Source organism: Magnolia sinica, chromosome 16, assembly GCF_029962835.1.
Source record: "Magnolia sinica isolate HGM2019 chromosome 16, MsV1, whole genome shotgun sequence".
Lineage (NCBI taxonomy): Eukaryota > Viridiplantae > Streptophyta > Magnoliopsida > Magnoliales > Magnoliaceae > Magnolia > Magnolia sinica.
In genome coordinates, this window is record NC_080588.1 from 51,599,502 (window position 1) to 51,611,888 (window position 12,387).

The following is a 12,387-nucleotide window of genomic DNA, read 5'->3' on the forward strand; positions in this document are numbered from 1 at the left end:
CTATGGGTCATCCAGTACATCAAATGGGCCGCATAGCATGGGCCCCATATCTATATCAAGGTGGGCCTCAACAGCGGGCCACAAATACATTAATATGGGCTTAATCACATGGGCCCAAAGTACATCATATCAGGCCTTAAGTGGGGCTCAAATATATCAAATCGGCCGAGTCGAATGAGTCAAATACATTAAATGGGCCGGTACAAATGGGCCGAATCAATTGGGCCGAGTCGAATAGGCCGAGTCCAATATATCATACATTCATTGCAAGGGATCATTATGGTGTATAAAAAAAAATATATGAATCAAATCCACGGGATCATATGGACCATACCACAAATGACAATGGTGACAATGATTTCCACCGTTAAATTTCCAGTGGGCCCACCATAGTATTTACTTTTCAATCCAGCCTACGCATAAGGTCACAAGGACCTGAAATGGGAGGAAAACAAATATCATATTGGTGTAAAATTCTAGAACCCAAGAGGGTTTCCATGGTGGACATTCAAACCCATTGTTCTTTGTAGTGTGGTCCACCTGATAATTGGACCTGTCTTACTTTTATTCTCAAGCCTTGAGGCGAGCTAGCCAAATGGATAGACGGTTAGGATGTAACATAAACATCAGAGGGACCCACAAAGCTTACTGCCAAGATGCAGCAGCTGTGGCTGTAGACCCACCGTCCATCAACGGACGGTGTGGATTGCAAATGATGGATGGTAGGGATACAACACTTACATCATGGTGGGGTCCATGTAGTGGTATATATGTGTGTGTGTGTGCGCGCATATACCAATGGCAGGGATTGCCTACACCCACCGTCCAGACCCATCTGGATGGTGATGGTTTATATATTAAAGTATATATATTAAAGGTGGGTCCCACGTGGGACTGGCCCACCATATCATTATTTAATATTATATAATATAATAATATATATCTCATATACAATACAGTAAGGTGGGCTCCCACGTGGATGTGGCCCCACCACAATATATTATTTAAATATAAAGTATTATATTATATAATAATATAATATATCATATACAATGTATTAGTGAGTGTGTGGGAGGGTGGAACTGTCAGCGTCCAGCCATCTAAACGGACGGCTGATGGTGGGTCCCACATATTTGGACGGTTGTGATGCAACACATACTTCATGTGGTGGGGCCCACAGATCTAGCTGACGGTCCAGCAGCTACAAGGTGCTGGACGTCAGACTGATGGACGGTTTGGATTCAACGTACACATGAGGTGGGTCCACACGTGTGGAACCCACCAGGTTAGCTTATTAGTATACACCCACATCAGTACACACACTTCATATTAGCCACCCCCACTAAGACCTCAAGTGTTGAAACGAGGTATCTCCACTCGGTCTGCCAGTTGAGTTATGGATCTGGGTGTGTCCAGACCCTGGATAGCCAAGATGTAGATGCACTTCACGGTGGGGTCCCACCATTCATGAGGGACAATGGGAATAAAACACAAATTAGTGGGGCAAATTAGTGGGGCCCACTTCATCAAAACAGATAGAAAGAGAGAGGGAGAGAGAGAAAGACGGCGATGGAGGGACCCCGCCACTATGGGTCCCTCATGATTACAACATACACATCATAATGGGTCCCACCTACAAGTGGATCCTCAAATGCAATCGACGGTAGAACACCCACCTTATCTTCCTTCTCCTTGCTCCCTTGGACTCCTTAGCTCCTTACCTTCACTTTTAATGGAGGTTGATGAAAGATGAATGGTTGAGATTGGAGATGAGAGGGTGGGCCACACTTGAAGTTGAGAGGGTGTGTTGGATGAGTGAAATTTCTCATGGAATTTGAAAAAGTTGCTAGAGAATGAGAGGGAGGGATAGAAATAATAGGTGGAGGGATGGGTGGAGTGATGGTTGTAAGAAAGGAGTGATGAGGGGTATGGTTTAGTTTGAAATTGGTGGAGAAGAGGGATGGTTGAGGTTGAAAATGAGAAAAAGAGGAATGGTGAGGTGGAAAGATGGTGGACTTTTGGAAAAAGAGGGAATGGATGAAGTACTTTGAGGTATGGTTGCATTTATGGTTGATTAATGGGACTAATTGTGTGGAGATTCCCTCGAAATCCGCAACGCGTGGTGTTTCTTCTAATAAACGCTGATCGGCATCTTCTTACCTGGTATCGGTTCGCGCAAATAAGCTGCAACATGTGCAGTGGGTCCCACAACCTGTTGTGCCTATAGCAGCTATATAACTGGTGTGAGGACACTAGCCAATCCGCCAGCATGGTGGATCACGCGCTCCAAACATGTGAATGGTGTGGACAATACATAACATCAAGGTGGGCCATCAAAAAGGAGGGAGAGAGAGAGGGAGAGGGAGATCGGATGGTGATGGAGGGACCCCGCCATTATGGGCCCCTCCTTGATACAATACATACATCAAGATGGGTCCCACCACATGTGGGCCCTCAAATCACAAAATCAATGGTAGAAAATCATAAAATCACCCACCTTTGATCTTCTCAGACTCCTCCTTCCATCAACACATTCTAGAGCTCTAATGGATGAGATTCAATGGTCGAGATTGGCTTTGGAGGGTGGGGATGGGAGATAGGAAGGTGGGCTACACTAGCTTCTCCCATGGAAGATTGCTTGGACGTGGGTTGCTTAGGAGGAAAGAGAGAGAGAGAGAGAGAGAGGTTGTAAGAGAGAGGGATGGGTGTGATGGGTGAAAAGGTGAGTGATGAGTGATTTGTACTTTGACATGTGAGGGATGGGTTACTTTGATATTAGGGTTGCTTGGGGATGGGGTTTTGTACTTGACATGAGAGGTGATTGATGGGATTGATTTGACATGCTATAGAGATTATCTTGGGATTGCAAATGTGCGACGTTTTCTCAAACTGATCGCGGGCCCACATCTCCTGGCCCGGGTATCAGGTCAGCGCACGAGACGTAGCGTAGGAACTGTAGCAACGATGCGGTCGCAAGGGTACAAGTCTCGGGTCACGCTGACTCTGATATACGGGACATGACTCAAGATCGGCACAAATGACGGTAATAGATCGTGGGTCGCCAGAATTCGACCGTGAAGACTGCGGAAGCCTACGGAACGATACGGTCTAGGATACGGGCCTTACAATAACTAATTTTTTTTAGTTAGCTAGATATTTATTTTGTACCCAATAACTCATTTTTGGGCACAATGGCCTGATTTAAGGGAGAAGATCTGGTCATATTGTCCCACCTTATGGAGAGCTCTGATATCCCACTTGAGTATCATATAGGCCCATGGGCAATCCAAATTATCGGATATGATGGACCTCACCATCAAGGGTTGTTCATAAAAAATTCTGGAATATCCTAGCTAGAGAACATCTTGGTATTTTTCTCTTTTCTTTTTCTTTTCTTTTCTTTTTTTAATGTTTTTGTTGTATTTTGTTTCTTCACCTGTTTTTTGACAACCTAATGAAAGGTGAGGATTTTTCCATATGGAAGATTTTGACGGTTTTGATAATGGGATCAGTAATCATGTGGTCCCCAGTGAGAGTGACACATGCAGGGATGTGTGCCTAGAACGACAGTAGACGTGTGCCTAAAAACTGCCATTCCAAGTTTCAACAAGTGTTTAATACAAATCACTAAAGATTAAAAGTGGAGCAATAAAAGTAAGGAAATAACATCCTGACAATAATTTATCTACATGAAAGTAATTCCAAAAAAAATTAACATTTATCTACAATGATGTAAGAGAATGGTATGGTCAAATCTGTAAGCCCTAAAATCCCTAAATCTGTAAGCCCTTAAATCCCTAAAATCTGTAAGCCCTAAAATCCCCAAATCTGTAAGCCCTAAAATCCCTAAAATCTGTAAGCCCTAAAATCCCCAAATTTGTAAGCCCTAAAATCCCCAAATCTGTAAACCCTAAAATCCCTAAAATCTGTAAGCCCTAAAATCCCTAAAATCTATAAGCCCTAAAATCCCCAAATCTGTAAGCCCTAAAATCCCCAAATCTGTAAGCCCTGAAATCCCCAAATTGAAAGGGGAAGTGAGATAGACAGAGATGAAGGAAGAGAGATCGAGAGAGAGAGAGAGTACCTTCGATTTGATGGTAGCTGTTGTTAACAATGAGAGACAAGCAGCCTCTTGTGATGGTAGCTGTTGTTGATGGAGGTTGGGCGGCCATGCATTGGGATGAGATCCGCTGCTACCGTAGATGGGGAAGACTATGGACATCGTCGGTGGATGATGGGTTAGGGTTTGGAGTAGAAAGAGGAGGGCGAGAGAGAGAGAGGAGAGGGGGACGCAGATTAACTACTGACAGGTTGAGAGAGGGGGACACGGATTAGCTACTGACTGGTTGAGAGAGAGAGAGAGAGAGAGAGAGAGAGAGAGAGAGGGAGGGAGAAGAGGAGGGTGAGAGAGAGAGAGGAGAGGGGGACATGGATTAGCTATCGACGAGAGAGAGAGAGAGAGAGTGGATTGCATACCAAGTTACTCAATTGGGCCCACCATGAATTTATGTGGTTTATCCACATCGCCCAGCTGTTTTTAATGCTAATTTTAGGGGTTGATCCCAAAATTGAAGTAGATCCAAAGCTCAAGTGGACCATTACATAAGAAACAGTGTGGAATAGTGATTTCCACTGTTGAAACCTTCCTAAGGTCTAAAGTAATTTTTATTTGTCATCCAACCTATTAATATGATCACAAAGACATGGATGAAGAGAAAGCACAAACATCAGCTTGATCCAAAACTTCTTTGGCCTCCAAAAAAATTTCAATGGTAGATGTTCAATCAAATTGTTTCCTGTGCTATGGCCCACTTGAGATTTTAATTTTCTTCATTTTTGGGATCACGCCCTAAAATTATCCGTTAACATAGATTAACGGAGTGGATAAAATAAATAAATAACAGGTTCTTACGAGGTCAATAAGTTGGGTCAAAATTTTGACCAGAATATTTGGCCATTTTACATGTCTAGTCCATTCACTCTATTTTACTGATCATGACCCTCAAATTGACTAGTTACTCGCCCCGATCATGCTACATATGAGAGAGATATTGTGCAAACAAGATTGATCAACAATTTGAGTGAATTTTGATTTAAACATCTGAAGTTATTTACTTTTCAATCTGAACTGATCAGATTGTCCAAAACTGGTTAAAGGTTGTTCATAATATTAAAAATATATGAATGAATAGAAAACACAGACATCAGCTTGATCCAAAACTTCTACGGCCTCTAAGAAATTTTAAATGGTAGAGGTTCAATCACACTATTTCCTGCGATGTAGTCCACTTGAGCTTTGGATATGCTTTCTTTTTGTTCTTTAGACCTCAAATTATTTGTTAACATGGATGAATGGAGTGGATAAAATAAATAAATAACAGTGGACCCCACAGAGTTTATTCTGGTAAAAGTAACGAGTAACTCACATAAATGTAGTAGAGAAGGGTTTCCTTAAAACATTCATAATCATATATTGGGCCTGCCTGATTGTGATTCACATATCCAACCCACTCATTATGTGTGTCCCACTTGCATGAGGGATATCAGACCAAGTTTCAACCACATCCATGTCTGTATTAACTTATAAATAGATTGGATCTCAAATAAACATCACCCGGGCCCTAAGAAGGTTTCAATAGTGGGTGTCACTATCCCACTCTTTTCTATGGTTGGTCCACGTGAACTTTGGATCTACCCCGTCAATCAGATGCACCATTCCATGTTGGCCCACGAGCTTAAAAATAAAGTCAATCCATGACTTAGCTAGGCGACACCACATACTATAGTTGAGAGGGTTACCCTCCCATTAAAACATTCATAATCATTTATTGGGCCCACCTAAATGTGGTTCATAGATCCAACCCATTCATTATGTGTGTCCCACTTGGATGAGGAGTCAAACCAAGTTTCATACACATCCAAAACTCATGTGGGCCCCACCAAATGCTTTTATATGTTTTAGGGATGTCTTCACATAGTTTTAGATGCTATGGCCCACCTGAGTTTCGTATATGACTGATTTTTGGACTTAAAGGGGACACATCAAATGCATGGTGTTGATGTTCTACACACATCATGGTGGGGTGTACACAGATTAACCTCATGGGAAGTTCCCATGAGGTGACCTTATAGCACCATTTTACTATTTTAGGTAACTACTTCATGGGTGTTACTCTAATCGTATAGGGACCACCTTGATATATTTTATGTATATCGACACCGTCCATATATTTTTTCATCATATTTTAGGATGTGATTTCAAATCATAAGAACTAAATAATCTTAGGTGGGTCATACCAATCAAAACAATATGATGAATAACCATTAAAAACCTTTTGAAGGCCACAAAAGTTTTGGATCAATTTGATCTTTGTAGTTTACCTTCATCTAGATCTTCTTTACATTATCAACAAGTTGGATTGCAAATAAACATTACTAAAACGTTATGATGGGCTCTTTATAATTTTTAATGGCGAGGTACTATATTATCATTCTTTCCAGTGGTGTGGTCCACTTAAGATTTAAATCTACACAATTTTTTATACCCGCCCCAAAAATGGGTTGGAGAAATGTATGGGCGGCAAGGATATACAACACATCATCAAAATCTCACCTTTGTTGTCTAACTTTTCAATTTTTCTTCTCGAAATACAAAATCTAGTTTTTTAAAAAATATATATATATATATATATTTTTACAATTCGTCAATTTTTTCACAATTTTTTTTAATTTTTAAAATTTTCTTTTTCAAAATATCATTTTTAAAAAAATTGAAATCTCACTTTTGTTATCAAACTTTTCAATTTTTCTTGTCAAAATACAAAATCTAGTTTTTTTTTTTAAATATATATTTTTTAACAATTTGTCAGTTTTTTCACAATTTTGTTTAATTTTTAAAATTTTCTTTTTCAAAATATCATTTTTTTTAATCTCACTTTTGTTATATAACTTTTCAAATTTCCTTGTCAAAATACAAAATCTAGTTTTCTTTTTTAAAAAATATATATATTTTTTACAATTTGTCAATTTTTTCACAAATTTGTTTAATTTTTAAAATTTTCTTTTTCAAAATATCATTTTTTTTATTGAAATCTTTTTTTTAATTGGGAATTATCAGCTGTTTTTTTTTTTTTTTTAAAAATTTAAATTTTTTTAAAACATTGTTAATTATTTTTCTAAGCTTCTCAACTAATTTTTTTTTTTTTTTTTGAAATTCTTAATTTTTTTGAGTTTCTTAATTTTTGACCTGAGCATTAGAGACGGTTTAGGATCATCTCTAATAGAGACTGTCTTTCACAATCTCTAATAGAGACGGTCTGTGACAGTCTTTAATAGAGACGGTCTGTGACAGGGCTATAAGACGGCCAAGGACAGTCTCTAATAAAGGCGGTCTTTGGCAGTCTCATATTACAAGTAAAAGATGGTCAATGACCGTCTCTAATGCAGACGGCCAATGACCGTCTCAGATGACCGCATATAAGATGGTCAAAGACCGTCTCTAATGCGGACGGTTTTTGACCGTCTCAGATGACTGCATATAAGACGGTCGAAGACCATCTTAAATGATTTGTGGATGTTCAACATTTTAAGACAATATTAAGGATGGTCAAGAGCCGTCTAAAATTTTAGAGACGGTTTATGACCATCTCTAAACCGTCTTTAAATCAAAGAATTTTAGAGACGGTCCACAACCATCTCAAAATCCGTCCATATATATTTTTTTTTTTCCATTTTTCACATAGTGTGTTAAATTAAATTATAAATCCAATGGATGGATTGGATTTGACAGATAAATCACGACAGGACCTATAACCCTTATAACATGATAACCTCAACCCTTATTACATTACAACCACGAACTCTACACGTCACATAGCAACATCGACTCATATAACATAATAACGACCGCCCATATAATATGACAACCACGACCCATGATAACCACAACCCATATTAACCAGGACCCATATAACATGACAATCATGACTCATATAACATGACAAACGTTACCCATGACAACCATTAACCATATAACATAACAACCACGGCTCATAACATGACCACCATGACCCATATAACATAACAACCTCCACCCTTACCACATTACAACCATGACTCATATAATATGATAACATGACAACCACGACCTATACCCATATAACATGGTTATGGACGTGGTTGTAATGTGGTAAGGGTCGTGGTTGTAATATAGTAAAGGTCATGGTTGTCTGGTTGATGTAATTAATAACTTGATTATTTTTAAATAATAGGAGTTGAAGCCCACAATGGGGTGATCCATTCCGTCCACCTTGTCAGTCAGCTTGCTTTGGGCCCCAAAAGTCATATCTTGGATAGTGTCCACTTCTAACAAACATCATAGTGAGCTTGGAAAGTTTCAATAGCGAGTGCCATTGTCACTATTATTTTCTATCATGTGGCCTACATGACCTTTGGATCAAGCTGATATTTGGGTCCTAGCCCTAAAATGACATGGTAAAAATGATGGGCGGCATGGATTATACACATACATTAATGTGGGCCTCACAAGTTGGGCCTCCACCTCACTTTTTCAGCATTAAATACAACATAACTTCTTACTTAAGGTAAAACTGTACAACTATTGCACCAAAGAATAAAGGCATATCGAAACCTGTGAGAGGGTTACCCTACTAATATTTGAAAGGTAGAACTTTTGAGAAATCGACGATACAATGATGCTAGTACGGTCAAAATCGCCTTGTAATATTGCGTCACTGCCCACGTACCAACTTAGAGAATCCTATTCACCGTGTGTAAACTCTCTCCCTCTCTATTTATCTCACTCTCTCTGTCTCTCTCCTTATCTCTATCTGTGTGTGTCTCAGGGAGATAACGAAAGCAATGGACAGAGAAGATGGAGAGGCAAAAGCTCGTGAAGTTGCACAAGGAGGAGTAGATGCAAAATATCATGTTCTACTCGTAGCCTTTGCCTCCCAAGGCCACATTAACCCCATGCTTAAGTTAGGCAAACGCCTTGCATCTAAGGGCCTTCATGTGACACTGGCCACCACCGAAACGGCCCGCCATCGCATGGTCAAAGCCAACATCACCACGACCGCCACCACCACCAACAACCCAATTCATCTCGAATTCTTTTCAGATGGATTGCCCATCGACTTCGACCGTCTGAACAAAATGGACCACTTCTTTGACCAGCTCGAGCAACATGGCCCCACCAACCTCTCAAACCTGATTGAATCCCTATCGAATTGCAACGGCTCAAAGTTCTCCTGCATCATCAACAACCCGTTCGTCCCATGGGTCGCGGATGTTGCCCAAGATCATGGAATCCCATGTGCCATGCTGTGGATACAACCATGTGCCCTCTATGCCATTTACTACCGATACTACAACGGTTTGAATCAGTTTCCGACTATAGCATATCCAAACATGCCTGTCGATTTGCCGGGCCTTCCGATACTATGTAAAGAAGATCTTCCATCTTTTGTTCTGCCGTCCAATACTTTCAGTAGTGTTTCGAAAACCCTTACTCATCTGTTTGGGAACATGGACAAGGTGAAATGGGTGTTGGGTAACTCCTTCTACGAGCTAGAGAAAGATGCAGTTGAATCAATGGACAAGATTCAACCGATCATCCCCGTTGGCCCACTTGTTTCATCGATGTTGCTTGGAGAAGAAGATGCCACTGATGCAGGCATCGACATGTGGAAGGCTGACGACAGCTGCATCGAATGGTTAGACAAGCAACCGCTTTCATCCGTTGTGTATGTATCATTCGGTAGCCTCGTTGTTCTATCGTCGAAGCAGATGGAGAACATTGCATGGGGTCTAAAGAACAGCTGCCGTCCATTTCTGTGGGTGGTGAAGCCACCTGAATATTCGGTCATGGATCGTACGGGACAATTACCCCTCGAATTATTGAAAGAAATGGACGGTCAAGGTTTAGTGGTTACATGGTGCCCACAGACGAAGGTATTATCACACCCGTCCGTCGCATGTTTTGTAACACACTGTGGGTGGAACTCGATTTTGGAGACGGTCGCTTCAGGTGTGCCGGTCATCACATATCCGCAGTGGACTGATCAGCCAACGAATGCTAAGCTACTAGTGGAGGTGTTCGAGATCGGTGTCCGGTTCAAAGTGGGCCCTGATGGGGTGGTGGGCCAGGATGAGGTGGAGAGATGCATTGCAGATATTACCGAAGGACCGAAGGCTGTTGGATTGAAGAAGAAGGCACTTTACTGGAAGGAGGCGGCGAGAGCGGCAGTGGGGGTCGGTGGATCGTCGGACCGGAATATACAGGTCTTTGTAGACGATGTTATACACAGAGCTAGGGAATATATGAGCCATGAGGTGAGTACATCGCAGTGTCCTCAAGGGTCTTGATTTAACACACAAAAGACCCTCGATCGTTGATCCAGACTGTTGGGATGATTGGCTCTACCGTGGATGTGGTACTCCGCAATATCCTACTGATAGAACGATACTGATCCTTCTATTGGTGGCCGTAGATCCATGAGAGTCCACTTGCTTGTTTTCAGTTATAGATTATATTGTGAGGTTTGTATAAGGTTTTACATGTGAAAAATGTTAAAAGATTTTCCCAGGTGTGAACTTCACATGCATCCCATGAAACTTGTTTCTCTATCACAGGTGTAAACTTAAACTTGTTTATCTATCACACGTGTTTATCTATAACACGTACTGATACAGGACGCGGATTTCCTGCGGAAGCCTTTCGCAGGAAGTTCCTGCGCTGGAAACCTATGTGGGGCCCACCGTGATGTTTGTGAGAAATCCACCCGTCCATCTGTTTGGTTAGCTCATTTTAGGGCGTGGATATAAAAACGAGCCCGATCCAATACTAAGTGGGCCTAAAAACGTGAGGGTTGAACGTGCACAGTTAAGATATTCATGGGGCTACAGATGTTTTGAATCGGGATAATGTTTGTTTTTTAAGTTCATCCAAGTAGGGACGACGTTACGAACGGCATGGAAACATCACTGTCGACCGCAGGTAGGTTTCAACGGTAGGAATTTCCCTAGCCACCTTTTCCTTTAATGCGGCTCACTTGATTCTTGGATCCTGCTCATTTTTGTCAATATGGTCTAAAATGAGCTTACAAAATGGATGTACAAGATAGATTTCTCACATACATCACCGTAAGCACCACTTATGTTTCTGCCGCATGTTTTTAAGAAATCTACTCTGTGTGAGATCATTTTAGGACACGAGGCCAAAAATCAGCCGGATCCAATACCAAAGTGGGCCGAAAACGTGAGGATTAAACTTCTACAGTTAAAATATTAGTGGGCTACAAAAGTTTTGAATCAGTCTAATATTCGTGTTCTCAGTTGATGTTATTAACGGTCTGTAAAGATCGTACGGTCGAACCCAGGGAGGTTTCAACGGTAGGAATTTCCCTATCCACATTTTCCTTCTGCCCCACATGAGTCTTGGATCCCCCTCACTTTTACTCTCAAATTCTAAAACTAACTAGGAAAACAGATGGACGGGTCTCTGTGGGGCCAGTGTGATATATAGGTCTTTTTTCCCTCGTCGTCCATTTATTTTCGAGATTATTTTAGGCCATAAGCCCAAAATCGAAGTTGATCCTGACCACGTACGCAGTGATGATTCAACGCTCGCCATTAAAATTTTTGTTCCAAGCAGAAGTTTTGATTTGCTGATATTATTGTTTTCCCTTCATCCAGTCCATGTGCCTTATTCGTGCCTCATTGATAGACTCATGAGACTTCCAATACGAGGTCATGGGTTCAAGTATCCGTTGTGGTGAAATTTCACTGTGGTATGATTGGATGGCAAATAAAATCACAGTGGGCGTTTGTGATGATGTGGCCCAATCTTCAATTCTTTCTTCATATGTGGATTGCATGACGACCGAAAGAGGGTAAAAGGACTATACATCGAAATTAAAATTTACTATTTTTTTTAAAAAAATTTATTAATAATAATATTATTATTTTTTTAAAGTGTGATTTTAAATTGGAAGGAAGCATTTTCTCATAAACTAGACCAATACGATCCACTGTATGGGTCAATTGACCTCGAATGGCTTGATACAGTAAAAATTCATAAGTCGTGTGTCCTGTAATGATACTCCGATAAAAATTTATGGCCTTTACGATTTACACTTCAAACGACAATTTCTCCCTATCTATAATGAATTACTTCGATCGGGATGCACTTGGAGCCCAGTTATGTCATGCCCTACATGGGACTGAGCCTAGATTTGACTAAATATGTTCGTTTTTGTTCAAGCTTGATTTGGTACGGCTGTGTCAAGAATATTTATGTGGCCCACTCTATATAAGTCCCCTATACTTGAAAAGAACTCATCACTAAGTTATCCATCATACTCGGAT

General features: G+C 40.7%; 1 protein-coding gene across 1 annotated transcript; it reads left to right on the forward strand.

The window, feature by feature from the left end:
- The first annotated feature begins 8,856 nt into the window (after positions 1-8,856).
- LOC131229541 (UDP-glycosyltransferase 84B2-like) lies at positions 8,857-10,619 on the forward strand. Its single transcript, XM_058225531.1, has one exon. The coding sequence runs from the start codon at positions 8,881-8,883 to the stop codon at positions 10,384-10,386; it is 1,506 nt and encodes a 501-aa protein (XP_058081514.1). The 5' UTR covers positions 8,857-8,880; the 3' UTR covers positions 10,387-10,619.
- The last annotated feature ends 1,768 nt before the right edge of the window (positions 10,620-12,387 follow it).

Coding starts and splice junctions, on each gene's coding strand:
- LOC131229541 (XM_058225531.1), top strand. CDS start 8,881: ATGGACAGAGAAGATGGAGAGGCAAAAGCTCGTGAAGTTGCACAAGGA.